Source organism: Carlito syrichta, unplaced genomic scaffold, assembly GCF_000164805.1.
Source record: "Carlito syrichta isolate Samal-C Ts95f unplaced genomic scaffold, Tarsius_syrichta-2.0.1 Scaffold314106, whole genome shotgun sequence".
Classification (NCBI taxonomy): Eukaryota; Metazoa; Chordata; class Mammalia; order Primates; family Tarsiidae; genus Carlito; species Carlito syrichta.
In genome coordinates, this window is record NW_007258202.1 from 200,690 (window position 1) to 218,982 (window position 18,293).

Genomic DNA, 18,293 nt, shown 5'->3' on the forward strand with positions numbered 1-18,293 from the left:
TTTTTTTTTTTTTTTTCTTTTTTTGAGTTGGAGTCTCACTCTGTTGCCCAGACTGGTGTACAGTGGCATGCTCCCGGCCACCACAGCCTCGACCTGCTGGGCTCCAGCGATCCTTCCTTCTGCCTCAGCCTTCCAAGTAGCCAGAAATACAGGCACACGCTACCATGCCCAGCTAATTTTTGTTTGTAGAGACAAGGTCTTCCCAAGTTGTCTTGGCTAGTCTCAAACTTATGGGCTCAGGCAATTCACTCGCCTTAGCCTCCCAAAATGCTGGGATTACAGGCTGAGCCACCGAGCCCAGCCAGAATGCAATCTTTTAAAACATTGGTTAGTTTGTATCTATATTGATTCTTCTTTTCTCTTACTTTGGAGTCTCTGTCATTTACCAATTTTTTTCTGTTCCACTTAACCTTTCTGAGCCTCAGTCTCCTCTCAAAAATTAAAGTATAATATTTTCTTTACATGCTTTTTAATAAAAGAATGAAGAAAGATACTTGAAAAGTACTCACCTCAGTGAATGTTAGTTTTCTTCACTTCTACAGTGAATACTGAAGGATTTGTTAAGCAAAACAAGACTAAATCTAAGGAAGAATGTACATTTTAAGTCACAGGAAAGCAACTGGATTTTTTTTTAATTATAAAAATTTAAAATTCACAAAAGTTGAAAAGATAGTATAAAGAATTTTCTACCAATACATGGCTAATCTTGTTCAGTCCACACCATTATATATTCTTTCTACCTCCTGGATTATTTTGAAGGAAATATCCTAGACATTATCCTTAAATATTTTAACTCTAAAAGATAAGTCTTTACAAAACAAAAAACAAAACACCATACAAATATCACTCATGTCCTAGACCACCCACAGGCTCTGTGATTCACTGTGTTGACTCAGTATGTTTGCTCAGCACAGGAGGACTCAGCAAACATGATTACGTGAATATAAATATGACTATGATTGATTACAATGAAGGGATAAAATGCAAAATCAACAAGGGGAAAGGGTGCATCGGGTAAAGTCCAGAAGTAACCAGGCACAAGCTTTCAAGAGCCCTATCCCAGTGGAGTCACACGTGATATACTCTGTCCCTCAGCAATGAGTTGTGACAATACATGTAAAATGTTGTGGACCAGAGAAGCTCAAAAACTCAGTGCCCAGGATTTTTGTTGGAGGCATCCTCTGCCTAGCACAGACCAATTTCCTAGACTTCCATAAGGAAAGCAAATCTAGGAAAGCAATTTCCTAGACTTTCCATAAGGAAAGAAGCATATACCACACTGTTTATACAGTTTAGTCACAGCCACTTATGAGAGTCCTGGGAATGGGAGCACTCCTCCTTCACATCTCAGTTCCCAGATACCAGCTAAGAGTCAACCTAGCAATTAGGCCTTTCTAAGCGCAACACCCTTAAGCCTGCTATGTTAGCCCTTTTTCTGTACAATCCCTTAAAATTGTGTTAGCCATATTTTCATAAAATAACCAGTTAGTAGTCACATTTCCCAAATTGTCTTGTTTGGTTTTTTGTTTTTTTTGAGCCGGGGTCTCACTTTGCCACCCAGGCTGGAGTACAGTAACATGATCACCGCTTACTACAGCCTTGACCTCTAGGCTCAAGAGAGCCTTCCACCTCAGCCTCCTAAGTAGCTGGGACTATAAGTACACACCAGCATGCCTGGTTAACTTTTTTATTTATTTAATTTTTTTGTTGTTGTTATAGAGCTGAGGTCTTACTATGTTGCCTAGGCTGGTCTCAAACTCCTGGGCTTCAGCAATTCTTTTACCTCAGTTTCCCTGAGGCATTATTTAAAATTTTCCTCTTTCTTCAGCCAGGCCCTTTAAAATGGGGTTTAAACTCAAATTGACCTCTTTTACATACAAAGTTAGACAATTTGTCATTAACACCTAAGTCGTTACCCAAATGCATAAACTCTATTTTGAACACCCTGTCCTTCAGAAACAAACAAGGTCAGAATCTCTGGAACATAACTACTCCTGAAACACTTGCCTTGGCAATGTTTTTCTTTGCAGTGATATTTCTGCCTCAGGCTTCTTTGCTCTTGCTTTAAGGTTCATTTTCAAAAATTGAATTGAAAAATCCTATTAGGCCAATTGATGTTTGCTTGTTTTTTTTCTTCCTCTGTTTAGTAGATAAATGAATGGTCCAGTTCCATAGTTGACAGTATGCCTGGAATGTGAGCTAACACTCTACTTCACTAATAAAAAGAAAACACAAATTAGTACTTTATAAGAATCATGGTAAGAACAATACCAGTCTCTGGAGATGGTCTTACAATATTGATATCTTTAAGAATGAAAGCAAATTCTGAGGCACTGTGAGTCTTATAGGCTTTCAACTAAGTGATTCATATCAGGTTTTAAAAATTGTACCAATTATTTTTCCTTTAGCTTAATATCAGGAGCTTTATGAAGAAAATTAATTAAAATGTACATAACATTAGAATAAATATAGTGAAGGGTTATGGCCTATAAAAATACTGCCAGTGGAAAAGTTGGAGGCTGAGACTTCTTAACCTTGCAAAGAATAGATCTGGGGAACAGTCTAGAAGAACTAACATTTCTAAAACATGCACATATGCGTGGCAAATTAAGAAATTTGTATTTCTTTTCTAGCCATGAATATGGAATTACAGAAGTTCTATCAGAAAGCATTTATTTTACTGAACAAAATATTAGGGCTTCAAGAATCTAGACTGACCAAGGACTCACAGAGCGTTTCAGCAGAGTCAAGACTTAATAAGAACATTTTTATTTTTTTCAGAAAGACAGTGTTAAAAGAAAAACTTTACAGAAATTAAATTTAGTAGAGTTTATCTGAGCAAAAAACAGTTCATGAATCTGGCAGCACTCTAGTCAGAAGAGACTGAGTTACATCCAGCGGTGTTCATCAGATTTTATAGGCAGGACACAGAAGACAAGAACAGAAATCAGTTGATTGGCAACTGCCTTATTTGGGCATGCTCTGATCACTCACTGGCTCAATCTCAGTTTTTAGTTGCAAAGCCTAAGGTTGGCTTTGGCTTGTTTATATAGTAAATTAGTTTGCAGCTGAATACATAGGGGACTCAGGGTATGGGGCAGCAGGTTTTAGCCAAACTTAAGTGTATTTAACAACCGAAACACTTTCTTTAATCTGTACTGAGGACAAAGACAAGTGGACATAAAATTAGAAAGAAAGACTTAAATTTGGTTTCATCAGAAATGGCAGCCAAGCATGTGTGTATGTTCATTCATCAGAAATGAAACCCTGAATGATGCTTGTGAGTGGGGAATGGTTGATTCTAATTCACTGACAATGTTAGGCATTGCCTCAAAGATGGTTTCTTAATATGAAAAGAGAAGTATTTTTTTATAGCCACATGATTCTGAGCTCTTGTTTCTTATGTCTCTTTCTTCTAGAAAGGGGTCATCCCCACAACTAACCTACCTGAGTGTTGTTGATGCCGATCTACTCAACCAGACGTGGTCTCGGGGCGGCAATGAACAATGTCTCCGATACATTGCCAACCTCATCTCCTGCTTCCCTAGTGTGTGTCTTCGTGATGACAAGGGAAAGCCCGTCTCCTGGGCTATCACAGACCAGTTTGCTACCATGTGCCATGGCTATACCCTGCCAGAGCATCGCAGGAAAGGTTACAGCCGGCTGGTGAGCCTCACACTGGCAAGGAAGTTACAGAGCCGGGGATTCCCCTCTCAGGGAAATGTCCTGGATGACAATACGGTATCTATAAGCCTCCTGAAGAGTCTCCATGCTCAGTTCTTGCCTTGTCGTTTCCATAGGATTATTCTTACCCCTGTGACTTCCTCTGGCCAGCCTCACATCTAGCCCCGAGAAACTCCAGGCCTTTTCTTACTTTCCCTGAACATACACACACACTTGGCTGTCATTGAGGGGGAAATTAAAACTGCAATCAGGAGAATCTTGACTTGTTGAAAAGAGCCTGGAGAAAAACATGCAGGATCAACTTGAGACAACTTAATTCTTCCCATCTCAAACTTCTGTAGTAAAATAACTGTAGGGCAGGGATAGGTGCCTGAGAACAGAGGATGGTTGTCCTCATTTAGGATCCACAGCAGGAGACTAGGTTCTAAGGCCAGCACTTTTTTTTTTTTTTTTGGAGTCAGAATCTTATTCTGTCACCCAGGCTGGAATGCAGTGGCATGCTCATGGCCACTGCAGCCTCAACCTGCTGGGCTCAGGCAATCCCTCTGCCTCAGCCTTCCATGTAACTGGAACCACAGGTACACACCACCATGCCCAGCTAACTTTTCATTAATTGTAAAGACGAGGTCTCATTACATGGTGCAGGCTGGTCTCGAACCCCTGAGTTTAGGCAACCCTCTAGTCTCTGCTTCCTAAAGTTCTGGAATTACAGGTATGAGCCACTGTGCCCGGCCTAAAACCAACACTTTTAGCATCCTAGTAGAAATTACTACATGAGAACAAGTACCAAGTACTGTGTGGGTATGGCTTTATTACTGCTGCTTGGTCTTATGCTCTGTATTCTCACAGTCACACCAATTCTCTACTGCCGTAATGCTCCCCGACTCCCACTGTTATGTCTCTGTTCTTACCACTGCCCCTCGAAGTTCTCTGTAGAATATCCTGCTATTTTCACTGGAATTATTTGTTTTCCACTTCTGCGTAAGACTTTAGCCTATAGTTCTTCCCTGGGAATGTTCAAATGCAATGGTTCTTATGTTTTAGTGTAAAGGCAGTTTGCAACACAAAACACTGGGCCCCTTCTCCACGGTTCTAGATTTAATAAATATGAAATATGGCCTGATAATATGCATTTCTAACAGCTTCCCATTGCTTTGCTGCCTTAGACGAATGAAAATATGGGCATTTTAATTATGTAAACAGACGATGTAAGCATAAGACTAGACCTTACCTATAATCTATTTCAACCTCCTTATTTGTAATCTACTTTCTTCTATGAAACCAAGATTCACATATAGGTCTGTATGTGAGTATGCAAATAAACATATTACCATATATAATACACATATATATACATATTTCACTCATATCTCTACATGCATATGTATATTCAAAGACTTTTTATAAGATAATAAACTTCAACCCTCTTACTACATATGAAAAATTTGAAGACATTAAATAATAGGATTTAGTAAGAACATAATAGGGAAAATAAATAACTTCTCAAAGATTATACCCTATATAATCAATGCTGAAGGCCAAATCAGAATACTGTTATTTTTATTTCAATCTGTTCTTTTCACCGAGTCATGTATCTTTCTTAAAAATAAAATTTAAATGCTTAAATAATTAAAATGATACTTTTATTCTTTATCCTTGTCATTATTTTTTTTAATTTGGGTTCCAATTGGTTGTGTATGTATATCTTTCAAGGACAGTAAAGAAAGAGATGAACATCACCAGCTGTATTCCCCATTTGCAATAAAAGCAGGCACAAACACAATAGTTGGATTTGTTGAGTATGGATAAAGTTCACTTAGTCATATAGAAAATATTGGGTTTTTTTAATCCTCATGGAGATCACAAAATTCTGACTACAAAGGTAGGGGAGACTCCAAATTTTAGGTGTTTATACTGAGTAAAGGAAACAAAACTTGCTGAAGTAGAGCACATTTTGATAAAAAATAAATAAGACTCGGTGAGAGTGAATATATGCTTATGTCATCCTGAACCTGTGGTTACCTGGAAACGTATCCTAGGTGCCTGAGAGGAGAGCAACCAGAGTCCATAAACCTCTTGGGAGAATATGGTCTAGTTTCCACCCTAGGGATGCTCCTTATTCTTCACATTGATTAAGCATGGGTTACTCCTGCCTGATATATGGCAATGTTATTATTGCCTTATTTTCTTCCTAATAATAATTTGCCTAACATTTAATGTCTAACTATGTGCTGATAATTGTGCCAAATACTAGGTTAAGATGACTTAATCCTTGTGAAGGATAAAATATTATTGTGTGAATTCTGACTTAGAGGTTTTATGACTCACTAAAAGTTATGCAAGCTGTAAGTGGCCAAGTCATAATCAGAACCTGGGTTTGTTGCATTCCAACGCCTGAGCTTCAAGTCATTTTGCTTACTGGCCTCTCAAGCTGCTTGGAACACTTTGAAAATGTTTATTTTTTCCCTCATCTCATTGATTTCTGAATTTCTACCTCCATTTCCACCCAACAATGGACTCCATATTTTGAAAGTCTTTTTTTCTACCAATTTGCACTTCCTTACTTCTATCTTCCAGCTAACCATGTCGCATGTGATTGCTCAACTTTCAACCTTGTTTCTGATCCTTTTAAGCAATGTACAGAAAAATGTCTGGAATAAGGAAACAAGGACAGGGAGGAGAAAGAGACTCAAGAAATAGGAAGAGGCTTGATCAATATAGGGCCTTATTTGCTGATTTAAGGAAATTCTTCAATGTAGTATAAAAATCAGGGAGCAGGCAGAAGTAGGGATGAGAAGTGGCTGCAATGCAGAGTGGAGGAGGCAGGAACGGGAGCTCCAGATGCAGCTGGGGGGCACCATGACTGGAATCACCAACACGGAGCAAGACCCAGGCTCTGCAGCAGCAGGCAGATGATGCCGTGGAAGTGTAGGAAGAAATGTGGCCCTGAGAACAGGCTGAGGTGGCCTCTAATCCTAGGATCCAGCTGGTTGAAGAGGAGCTGGAACATGCTCAAGAGTGCCTGGCCACAGCCCTGCAAAAGCTGGCAGAAGCAGAAGAAACTGTTGATGAGAGTGAGAAAGGTTTGAAGGTTATTGAAAACTGGGTCTGAAAAGATGAAGATATGATAGCGCTTCAGGAAATCCCACTCAAAGAAGCAAACACATTGCGGAAGAGGTAGATAGGCAGTATAAAAGGTGGCTCTTAAGTTGATGATTATTAAAGGACACTTGGAACGAAACGCACAGAGGAAACAGCAGAGATGGCAGAACCCGATTGCCAAGACATGGATGAGCAGATCAGACTATGAACCAGATCCTGAAGTGTCTGAGTGCGGCTGAAGAAAAGTAGTCTAAAAAAAAAGGCAAATATGAGGAAGAGATCAAAATTCTTACAGATAAACTCAAGGAGGCAGACCCCCGTGCTGAGTTTGTTGAGAGATCAGTAGCCAGCCTGGAAAAGACAATTGATGATTTGGAAGACAAACTGAAATACACAAAAGAGGAGGGCTTCTGTACACAAAGGAGGCTGGCCTATCCTCTGCTTGACCTGAATAAGACTTAGAGCACCCCATTTCCACCCTGCCACTGCTCGTCTCTCTGATCACGACTCTACCTGAGGCCAGGCTGCCCAAAAGCCATCCTTGAACATGAGGGCTGATCTCTCAGTGGAGGGCTTCTTTCTTCTTTCATCATCCCTTCCACACCCCTGTGTCTTTTTCACCAAACTGTCCCTGCCTCTTCCCACAGATTCCAGCTGGGCTAGAGGCTGAGCACCTTTAGGAAAGACGTTTAAGGGAATGTGAGCACAATGCAAAATGTCTTTAAAAGCATGTTGTGCCCAGCATGATGGCTCCTGCCTGTTATCCCAGCACTTTGGGAGGTGGAGGCGAGAGGATTGCCTGAGCCCAGGGGTTTGAGACCAGCCTGGGCAACTTGGTGACACCTCGTCTCTACAAGAAATCAAGAAAAATTAGCTGGGCCTGTTGGCACTTGCCTGTAGTTCCAGCTACTTGGAAGGCTGTGGTGGAAGGATCACCTGAGCCCAGCAGGTCGAGGCTGTGATGGCTGTGAGTGTGACAGCACTTCAGCCCGGGGGATAGAGTGAGACTCTGACTCAAAAACAAAAAAATAACAAAAATAAAAATAAAAGCAAGTTATAATGTTAACATTTTGTAATTACCATCTTTTTGTTGTTGTTGTTGTTGTTTTATAGCAACCATTTGTAAAACATTCCAAATAATTCCACAGCTCTGAAGCAGCAGTCTAATCCCTTTTTCACTTTTGAAAGGTGACTTTTCTGCTTAATGCATATTGCCTTCTCCATAGAGGAGGGAGAAAAGTATAGGCCTCTTTTACTGAGAACCAAACAGAACCCAAGGAAAGACTCCACTATGGGAAATTTCATTGCATTATGCAAAGTACCAGCCAAACCAGAAAGGTGATTCCAGGAGGAGTTAGCCAAAACAATACCAAAAATGTGCAGCTCAGGTTTTCAGCTTTAAGGTATTTTTGAACAACTTTATCTTTTATTTTCTTCATTAGAAGTGACCAAATTAAGATGGTGAGACCTCTGAGACCAAATTTTTTACCCATGTCTACCCCCTTCCCAACTGCTCAGAGCATGAATCATGTGCCCTCATGTTCAGGTGATCATTTAATTGCTCTCCGGCCTCCTTGGAAAAAAGTTATGATTTTGTCACTGATTTAGCCATATGAAGCTCACTACCCTTTTCGGGGTCTGAAACTGCTGTCTCTAAAAATGCCATCTTATTGTGCTTTGTATCAGCCAGTGCTGGAGAAATCTTGAATAATTTTTTAAATATTATATTATTTTGAAACATTTCTTCTTTGGATTTTAGGTGCCCTGGTCAGTCACCCCATCTGGTTGTGAGAGTTCTACAATTTGTAGGTTGGCAGTGTGTTGATCTTTGTAGTTTCTTTCCCTACCCAGTCCCCAATTTTTTGAAGGTTTCTATGAGGTATATATCCTGTAGCTTATTGATTTCAAATGTAGTCTCCTTTGGTGTGGTCTCTTGTGGTCAGCTGGGAGAAAGAGGACGCCATACTTATTAAACTTCACATCAGAAAATGTTTTTAGCCGGCACGGTGGCTCACACCTGTAATGCCAGCACTGAGAGAGGCTGAGGCGGGACGATTGCCTAAGCCCAGGAATTTGAGATCAGCCTGGACAACATGGCAAGACCTCGTCAATACAGTAAATCAGAAAATTAGCCAGGCTCAGTGGTGTGTCCCTAATCCCATCTATTTAAAAGGTTGAGGCAGAAGGATCATCTGAGCCTAGTAGGTCGAGGATGTGGTAGTCATGAAGGTGCCACTGCACTTCAGCCTGAGTGACAGAGTGAGGCTCTGACTCAAAAAAAAAAAAAAAAAGAAAAAAGAAATCTGGAATCTGAAAAATAAAAAAGACATATTTTTTGACCTAACCAATCCCACTTCTTAAAATTTGTCTTACTAGTATAATAGAGAAGCATGCAGAGGTTTATATAAAAAGTTGTTTATTGCAGCATTGTTTTTAAAAGCAAAAAATCTAAATATTTTAAGTAACTCATTGATTAAATATACTACAACCATTCGATGGAATTCTATGGAACACTTGAAAACTATGTTTGCTGAAATGGGAACGATGTACATGATAATACTAAATGCAAATCAGTACAAAACAATTTCAGAAAAGTATACACAATCTATTTAAAGAAAAAGAGGAATTAGCTAAATGTGGTGGCACACACCTGTAGCTCCAGCTGCTTGAAAGGCTGAGACAGAGGATTGCCTGAGCCCAGGAGGGCGAGGCTGTGGTGAACCTTGATTCTGCCAATGCATTTCCAGCCTGGGTGACAGAGCGAGACTCTGACTCAAAAATTAATAAATAAAGAGGGAGTAAGCAGATAGGTAAATCGTTCTGAAGGCAGCTAAAGAGGAAGATACAGGAGTTCTTGTTAAGTGATGGCACATGTTTTATGGTGCGTCCATGGCTAGAAATAATGATGAAAGCGTCAGTACAAATAACATGCACATCTCATTTCTCCTTAGATGTGTACTTGTCTGTTCTGAATGGACCTTGACTAGGTTTGGTACACATCTGTGTATTTTAGCAAGAATAAGTGGTCACTTTGCCTAAGATCCATTGAGGAGATACAAAGGGCAACAACTGAGAATTCAATCTGCTCAAACTCTGGGAGGAAGATAGGTCAGTGCAATGTGGGAGACATTTACACATCCTCTTGAATAGAATCTCATTTAACAATACAAGGTTAGAGTGTATTAATTTTTCATTTTTAATCACTTTTGGTTGAGTGATTTTAATTTTCAGAAAGCACAGAACATACCTATATATTAAATTTCCGTATGTTGTCAGTGATACACCTAAAGTTCTATATCCATTGTTCAGAACCTTAGTAAACATGGGAGGCAAGGAAAAGAACTATAGTGAAAGAACAGATGGGGGTCAACCCTCTCAGGTCCCCTCCCACTGTGGGAGATTTTCTGTCCTCTCAATAAATCCTGCTTTCTCAAAAAAAAAAGCTACAAATGGACTAGCAAGGACCGAGTCCAAAGATGATTTCTTCCTTCTTGCATTAAAATTATCTCAGTGGGGAAAATGAAAATGGTAGAGGTATAAAATACAGATTTTTTTTCTTTATCAGTGTAGCTAGAATTAACAATGTAGATCACATTTTCCAAGTTTCTAGTAACCCAAGATTCTCAATCTTAGCTCCAACTATTAACATCAAACCCAATTGCTGATCTCTCTTTGCTTTTCTGATCTTGGCCCTGCACTGTCCTTGAAATGGGATAAAAGAGGGAAGATAGCCACTTTCAGTCTCTTTTCTCTTCCTTGCCCCTTCCCACCTCTGCTGTGCTGCTGTCATATATTTTCCCAGCCTGGTCCCAGTTTTGTTCACTTATTGAGGAAACTTTTCTTGAGAGAACTTTTGTTCACTTCCCCTTATTCCTGCTTTTATCATTTAAAAAGTTACAAAAAGCATAGTTAATGTCTGGATATTTCTTTTACTAATTTATGTGCAATTTTCTCTTTCACTAACAGATCTACGTGTTCCGAGGCAAAATCTGCTTTGGGTTTTAAACACTGTTAAAAGGGATAGCTTATGATAAGACTACCAGTTAGTGACTACTATGCAGTTATTACAGTGAACACTAGATGTCAGATTTTAGTTCTAGATTTTTTTCCCAACAGAGGGAGCACTTGAATTTTTTCTAGTTTTTTGGTGCATTTTGATCTATTTCCTTTCAGCAGATTCTTACAAGCTTAACTGCCACACCAAAGGATGTGAACATTTATAAATGTAATATATAATGTGGAACACTTGTTTCAAATGGTTGTGCCAACTTATCCCATTTGATCTCACTATCCCAGAGCTGAGTAATTGTTTTACATTGTAGGCAATAAATAAAAACACTTGCTAATTTGATTGAGAGGAGAGCATTTATGTTTATTAAAATGGGTGTGCCTGGTTGGGAGCAGGGGCTCACAGCTGTAATCCTAGCACTTTCGGATGTCAAGTCAGGAGAATTGCCTGGGCCCAGGAGTTCAAGACCAGCCTAGGCAATACAGTGAGACTTTGTCTCTACAAAAAAGTACAAAAATTAGCCAGGCATAGTGATGCATGCCTCTAGTACCAACTACTTGGAAGACTGATGCCTAAAGATCACTTGAGCCTAGGAGTTCTCCCAAGGGTCGAGACTGCAGTGAGCTGGGATCGTGCCACTCTACTCCAGCCTGGGTGATAGAGTGAGACTCTGCCTCAAAAAAAAAAAAAAAAGTGCCTTTGATTTTTAATGAGATTATTTTTATAATTTTTAACACTCTTTTACAATGATACAAATTCTTTTTGAAAGTCTACTCGATTCTTGTTGTGTTTTCTTAACCATTAGCTAGGAGAAGATAATATAGTTAATTTATTAGCTAAATTATAGCTAATGAGACTATAAGGCCCTTAGTTATTTGCTGCAAAATTGAAGATTTTTACATGTAATAAAATATTTGATATGTTTTAAAAACTTTTATATATTTTAGCCATTTGAAGTTATCTGTGAACCTTTTACTTTTATTTTTATATTGCTATTACTTTTAAATGTAAAAAGTTCTTTAAGCAGGGCACAGTGGTTCACGCCTGTAATCTCAACACTTGGGAGGCAGAGACAAGAGGATTGCCTGGGTCCAGGGGTTTGAGACCAGTCTGGGCAACTTGGCAAGACCTCACATCTACAATAAATAAAAAAGTTAGCTGGGTGTGGTGGAGCGCATCTGTAGTTCCAGCTACTTGGAAGTCTGAGGTGGATTGTTTGAGTCCAGCAAGTCAAGTACAGTGTGCCACTGTACTTCAGGCTGGGTGACAATGAGACTCTGACTCAAAAATTTTTTTAAATGTAATTTAAAGTATTACAAAATATCTCCTTTTGAAAAAATAAATATTGAACATTACATAATTATATACATATAAAGCAAACAGTAAGTTTCTGTTCTTCCATCTCACATGCCTGCTACCTAACAAGAATAACAACTGTTGACAGTTTGTATATCTATCCAGAATTCTCTATACATAAAATATGTGTGTATATGTATATATGTGCATAGTATATAATTTAAAATGTATATTATATAATATGGATTATTATTATATTAAAAACTTACTTTTTGACTCAACAATATAACTTGGTTATCTGCTTATTTTGGTACTGATTTTTCTTTCTTTTAAAAATGATTTTGGTAAAAAGCATATTCCATTCAAGATTCAAACAGTGACTTAAGTCTTGTTCTAAAATATAATGGTTTATTTATTTATTTACTTACTTATTTTTTGCTTTTAACTATTATATGCAGATGTAATGACATTTTGTAGTTTGAACTTTTGCATTTACTTATATATGAGAAGTTTATTTTAGTTTGTGATGTGAGCTAAATTTTAATTTTATTTATAACTACTAAGAAGTTTTCTAAGTAAGATTTATAAATAAGAGACATTGGTCTTTTAAATAGCAATGATTTATTAGCATATAAGTTCAAGTGTTGAATGAATTCATTATAATTGGTTTTCATCTATTTATTAAAAGATATCCAAGATCTTAAACTGAAGCAGTTCTGCTTTGCCTTGTTTGCCAGTTTTAGAGGTAAAAGTAGGAAAATGATTTTTCTTTTAGTGTTCCATTATTGATAAAAAGACATCTTGCTTTTTCAAAAAAGATACTAATTTGGGGGTGGGGAGAAATGCAAGTTATAAAAAAACTTGTTTTATTAGGACTAGTTAAGTTTATTCTTGGGGTCATATGTGAAGTATTAAATAAATAGGTAAGAATAGCAATACAAAATCTGAAAAAGCAGGGTAAAGGGGTTCGTTAACTTAATGAATATTAAATAATACTATAAAACTTCTATAATTAAACAATGTAGTACTGGTACATGATTATATAGAAAAATGAGATGAAGAAAAGTGTTCAGAATTAACAAGTACCTAGGAAAGTTAAGAGAAAGATAAAATTGTCATCTCAAATCACTGTAAAAACATAATTTTAAATAAATGATAATGAGACAACGAGACAGAGATCTGAGAAAAGTAAAACAAAATTTGATTTATAACTCATACCCTATATCAGGATAAATTCTAAATTAATTCAAGATATAAACAAATACATTTAGGAAGAAAAGAAGTTATACAATTATTAGAAGAAAACATAGATTCGTTTTGTTTTATTTTTTAAAAAGCTGAACATAAAAACAATTTTTCCAACCAAAACTACAAATTCAGAAACAATAAAAGAAATTAAATTCAATGAATTAAATATATATACATGCGTGTGTATGTGTGATTTCTTAACTGCAAAGTAGTGTAACTACAGCAAAAATACAAAGGACAAGCTACATGGAACTATTTGCAACTTATGTCAACAGTAAAAGGCTATTTTCTGTAAAACATAAACAGTTCCTAAAATTAAGAAGTAAAAAAATACTTAAAGCCTAAAATAAAAGCGAGCAAATGACATAGCTAATTCACAGAAAAACATAAACAAAATGGCCCCTAAACATGTGAAAAAATACTTAACTTCACTCAAAAGAAAAATGCTATTTAAACTATAATTTACATTTCTCACCTATCAGATTTGCAAAAAATAAAAAATCTTGAAAACACTATGTTGATGAATCTGTGGAAAATAAGCATACTCAAACATTGGTAATGAACATACAAAATATTACAACCCCAGTGAGGGGAATTTAGTAAGATCTAATAAGATAAGTAAATATGCATTTACTCCTGCAATTCAACTTCCAAGAATTTACCCTGAAGATTCCCCCATAAATATAAAGCAAGGCTGGGCTCGGTGGCTCATGCCTATAATCCCAGCACTTTGGGAGGCCGAGGTGAGAGAAATGCCTGAGTCCGCGAGTTCAAGACCAACCTGTGCAACTTGGCGAGACCTCATCTCTACAATAAATCAAAAAATTAGCCAGGCATAGTGGCACGTGTCTGTAGTTCCAGCCACCTGGAAGACTGAGGCGGAAGAATCACCAGAGCCCAGTAGGTCTAGGCAGCGGTGGTCGTAAGGGTACCACTGCACTCCAGCCTGAGCGACAGAGTGAGACTCCAACTCAAAAACAATAAAAATAAAAATATAAGGCAAATGTTTGCACAGGGTAATTCATGCTGATATTATTTGTAATAGCAAACTTCTGGAAACAACCTATATTCCCATTTTTAAGAATCTAGTTGAATAGATTATAATGTATACACACAATGGTGCACTGCATAGTTGTAAGAAAGTTCTTCATAATACAAAATGGAGTAATTTCCATCATGTATATATATATGTGAGTTGGAGTCACACTCTGTCACTTAGGCTGGAGTGCAGTGGCACACTTATGACCACCACAGCCTTGACCTACTGGGCTCAGGCGATCCTTCTGCTTCAGCTTTCCACGTAGCTGGAACTACATGTGTAAGCTTCCACATTCAGCAAATTTTTTTGTTTATTGTAGAGACGAGGTCTCAACATGTTGCCCAGGCTGGTCTTGAACCTGTGGGATCAGACAATTCTCTTGCCTCTCCCTCCCAAAGTGCTGGGTTACAGGTGTAAGTCACTTTGCTTGGCTCACATATTTTTAAATTAAAAAAAGTGAGATGCACAACAGTATGTAAGAAAGAATTTTAAAAAGTGTATTTCACCATAGATCTCTGCTTCTTTTTGCAGATAGAAACTCAGGAAAATTAAACTAGAAATAAATGTAACAGAACATGACCTATAAATAGTGGAGACAGGGCTGAGGATGAGACTTCTGAATATATCCTTTTTACGTAAGTCACAGTAAAAGTATGGTATACATTTGAACAATGTATAAACATGGGATTAAAAAATCACATTTACTCCCTAGCTTTGTCCACTGAAAAGAGCTGCAGGTAACAACATCCAGGAAGCAATGACCATTCCTACTACCCAGATCATTGTAAATACCTTTCAGAGAGAATAAGACTCCTCAAGAAAACACTGATCCTAGGTCTTTGGCAGAAAAAGAATATCTTGGGCAAGAAAATAAGAAGCTGTGCAAAGATTAAATGGGATCATGTCCAAAGGAAACACAACTGAAGCAACAGAACTCCTACTTACCAAACTGGGTATAGTTCAAGCATCAAAAATAGCAATCATACTAATAAATAACACTTTGATTTTTTTGTTTAGAATCTGAGTCCTCAGTGATATAAAAGCAGGGGAGAAGTGGCAAGTACAAGCTCTTCTTTTCAGAAGAATACCTACAGAAGAATACCTACTAAGGAATGCAGAACAAATGACAAAAATTAGAAAATTGCCATTTTGCACATCCAGTGTAATAATTGATTCAGACAAGAATTATCAATGGATGTTAAGACAATGACTGAATAATTGTTGGGAAACAGGATAATAACATAGTGTCAAATTCTTATGTCCCAGATTGCTTATTAGCTTCAAAGGACAAAATGTATCTTTATAAAGCGATGTCTACTGGTCACCATTTTAACCAAGTGATTCACTTAGCATGAGTAATGGTGGAACAACTCAATACCATGTGCTCTCTGATATGCTACAATAAGTACCATAATCACCCATGTAGAATTCTTGTAAAAAGTGTTTAACCAGAATCTAATCGTAAAGAATCAGAAAAACCCAAAATGTGAAGCATTCTATCAGACAACTGACCTGAACTCTTCAAAAAAGTTGATGTCATTAAAAAAAAAATTGAATGCCTCATACCACACTATAAGAGGCCAATAAATTTTAACAAACAAACAAACAAATCTAAAATAGACATTTTGGGCCAGGCGCGGTGGCTCAGCCTGTAATCCCAGCACTCTGGGAAGCTGAGGTGAGAGGATTGCCTGAGCCCAGGGGTTTGAGACCAGCCTGGGCAACTTGATGAGACCTCATCTCTAAGTAAATCACAAAAAACAGTCGGGTGTGGGGGCATGTGTCTGTAGTTCCAGCTACTTGGAAGACTGAGGCGGAAGGATCTCCTGAGCCCAGCAGGTTGAGGCTGTGGTGGCTGTGAGTGTGCCGCTGCACTCCAGCCTGGTTGATAAAGTGAGACTGTAACTCAAAATAAATAAATAAATAAATAAAATGTACATTCTGGAGACCATTGGAAAAAATTAAATATAGATTTTATATTCAATGATACTGAATTAATGTTAATTCTATTAAGTATGATAGGATAAAGTGGTTACATAGGAATTTGTTTTTTAATTCATGCTTAAGTATTTAGTAGTAAATATGTAGTAACTTAATTTCAAGTGGGTCTTTGTGAAGGGATATATATATACATGGTTTTGTGTGTGTGTGTGTATGTGCATGTGTACACACACACATGCAGGGGTGGGAAAGAGATATAGCAAATGTAATAAATTATTAATACTTAACAAATACAGGTGAAGGCTATAGAGCTGTTGATTACAGCATTGTTTAGCTATTGTTGTGTTTGAACCAAAATAAAGCTATTGATCAAAATTGGAAATAAACAGGCAGCTCGAACTGTGTATAAAGGACTGAAATAGAAGTCAATAAAAATGTAACACAAATATTACATTTAGAATGTTATTTATTTTTACTTTTCCTTGACTAAGAATTTCTTTTTTCTCTATCTTTTCATCAGTAACTCTATGACTAATAATTATTAATAAATATTGAATTCGCAGTGTTCTACTCAAAAACCTTAAACCCAGACATAAGAGACAAGAGTGTCAGCAATAGAAAATGGAAACTTGAGAAAGAAAAACTGCATAAGTGAAAACAAAGACATATTACTGAGGAAAGAAAGAGGAAGGAGAGCTCCAAAGAAAAATCTATTAATAAGAAAAATATGATAGAAATAAAAAAGAAAGAGCCAAACTGATTAATTCAACAATGATGTCAGGACTTTTCTAGGTATTGAAGATATAGCAATAAACAAAAGAAACAAAAATACCTGCCTTCATGCTAGAGGATATGACATTTACTAAGTGGCAGGCACAATTCTAGAGGCTTTTCATAGATTAACTTAACCTATGAGACAGGTTCTTTTCTACCCTACTTTTCACATGATGAGACTATGGCAAGAAGAAGGTAAATATCCTGCCCAAGACCACGCAGCTAGTATATCGAGGTAGGAATTACACATAGGGTGTTTGGCTCCATAATTCACACTCTTCAATTCTGCACTATACTACATAAGAAAGTAAAGAAGGGATTGTGCTGTGGCTTGAATATGCCCCTCAGAAAGCATGTATTGGAAATTTAATTTCCAATCTAACAGTGCTAAGAAGTAAGGCTTAATAAGAGGTGATTAGGGCATGAAGACTCTGCCCTTATGAATAAGGATTAATGTCTTTATTTTGGAAGTGGGTTTGTTATAAAAGGGCAAGTTTGTGCTCTCTCCCCCACCCCTCACCCTCCTTCTCTCTGTTTCCCTCTCTTTCTCTCTCCTTCTCCCTTCCTCTCCCTGTCCCTCTCTCTCCTTCTCTCTCTCTGTTTCCCTCCCTTTCTCTCTCCTTCTCCCACTCCCTCTCTTCTTTGCCCTGTTGTGAGCTTGACACAGGAAGAAGACCCTTGCCAGATGCTGGCCCCTCAATCTTGGACTTCCTAGCTTCCAGAACCATGAGCTGGTAAATTTCTATTCATTGTAAATTACCCAGTATGTGCTATGCTGTTATAGCAGCACAAAACAGACGAAGACAGATTGAGACAAACCAAAAAAAAAAAAGGAGAAAGTGAGAAATTACAGAGAAAAAGAGATGCAAATCATGGCTAGAGGAAAGAAGAGCTGTCAGAAGTATTAAGCTGAGAGACAGCTAAATTCCATGACTTTCTTATTAAAATCATGGTACTGAAAAAAAAAAAATCCAAGAGTGTTTTTAACATAGGGGTTAAGCAAGAAGGAGACATAGAGCTAGAGAGTGGGGCTGGCTAATGACCAACTCAACCTGCTGTACCAATTTGCCCAAACCTTTTCCTTGAGGGGTGGGTTATGAAGTGTGTATAAGATAAAGGGGAACTAATACTAGCAGTATCTTTGAGTTCATGGACATTCTAGATCAACTTGTTTGCAAACTTACTAAACAGCAGACAGTA

At 37.6% G+C, this 18,293-nt stretch overlaps 1 protein-coding gene and 1 pseudogene across 1 annotated transcript in view; both read left to right on the top strand.

The window, feature by feature from the left end:
* Positions 1-3,846, top strand: part of GLYATL3 (glycine-N-acyltransferase like 3) — an 18,211-nt gene extending 14,365 nt beyond the window's left edge. Inside the window, exon 6 of the mRNA XM_008071050.1 lies at positions 3,420-3,846. Within this exon, the coding sequence (XP_008069241.1) occupies positions 3,420-3,846 (427 nt within the window). The remainder of the gene's footprint in view (positions 1-3,419) is intronic.
* Positions 3,847-6,267: 2,421 nt separating this feature from the next.
* Positions 6,268-7,248, top strand: LOC103273620 (annotated as a pseudogene).
* Positions 7,249-18,293: the final 11,045 nt, after the last annotated feature.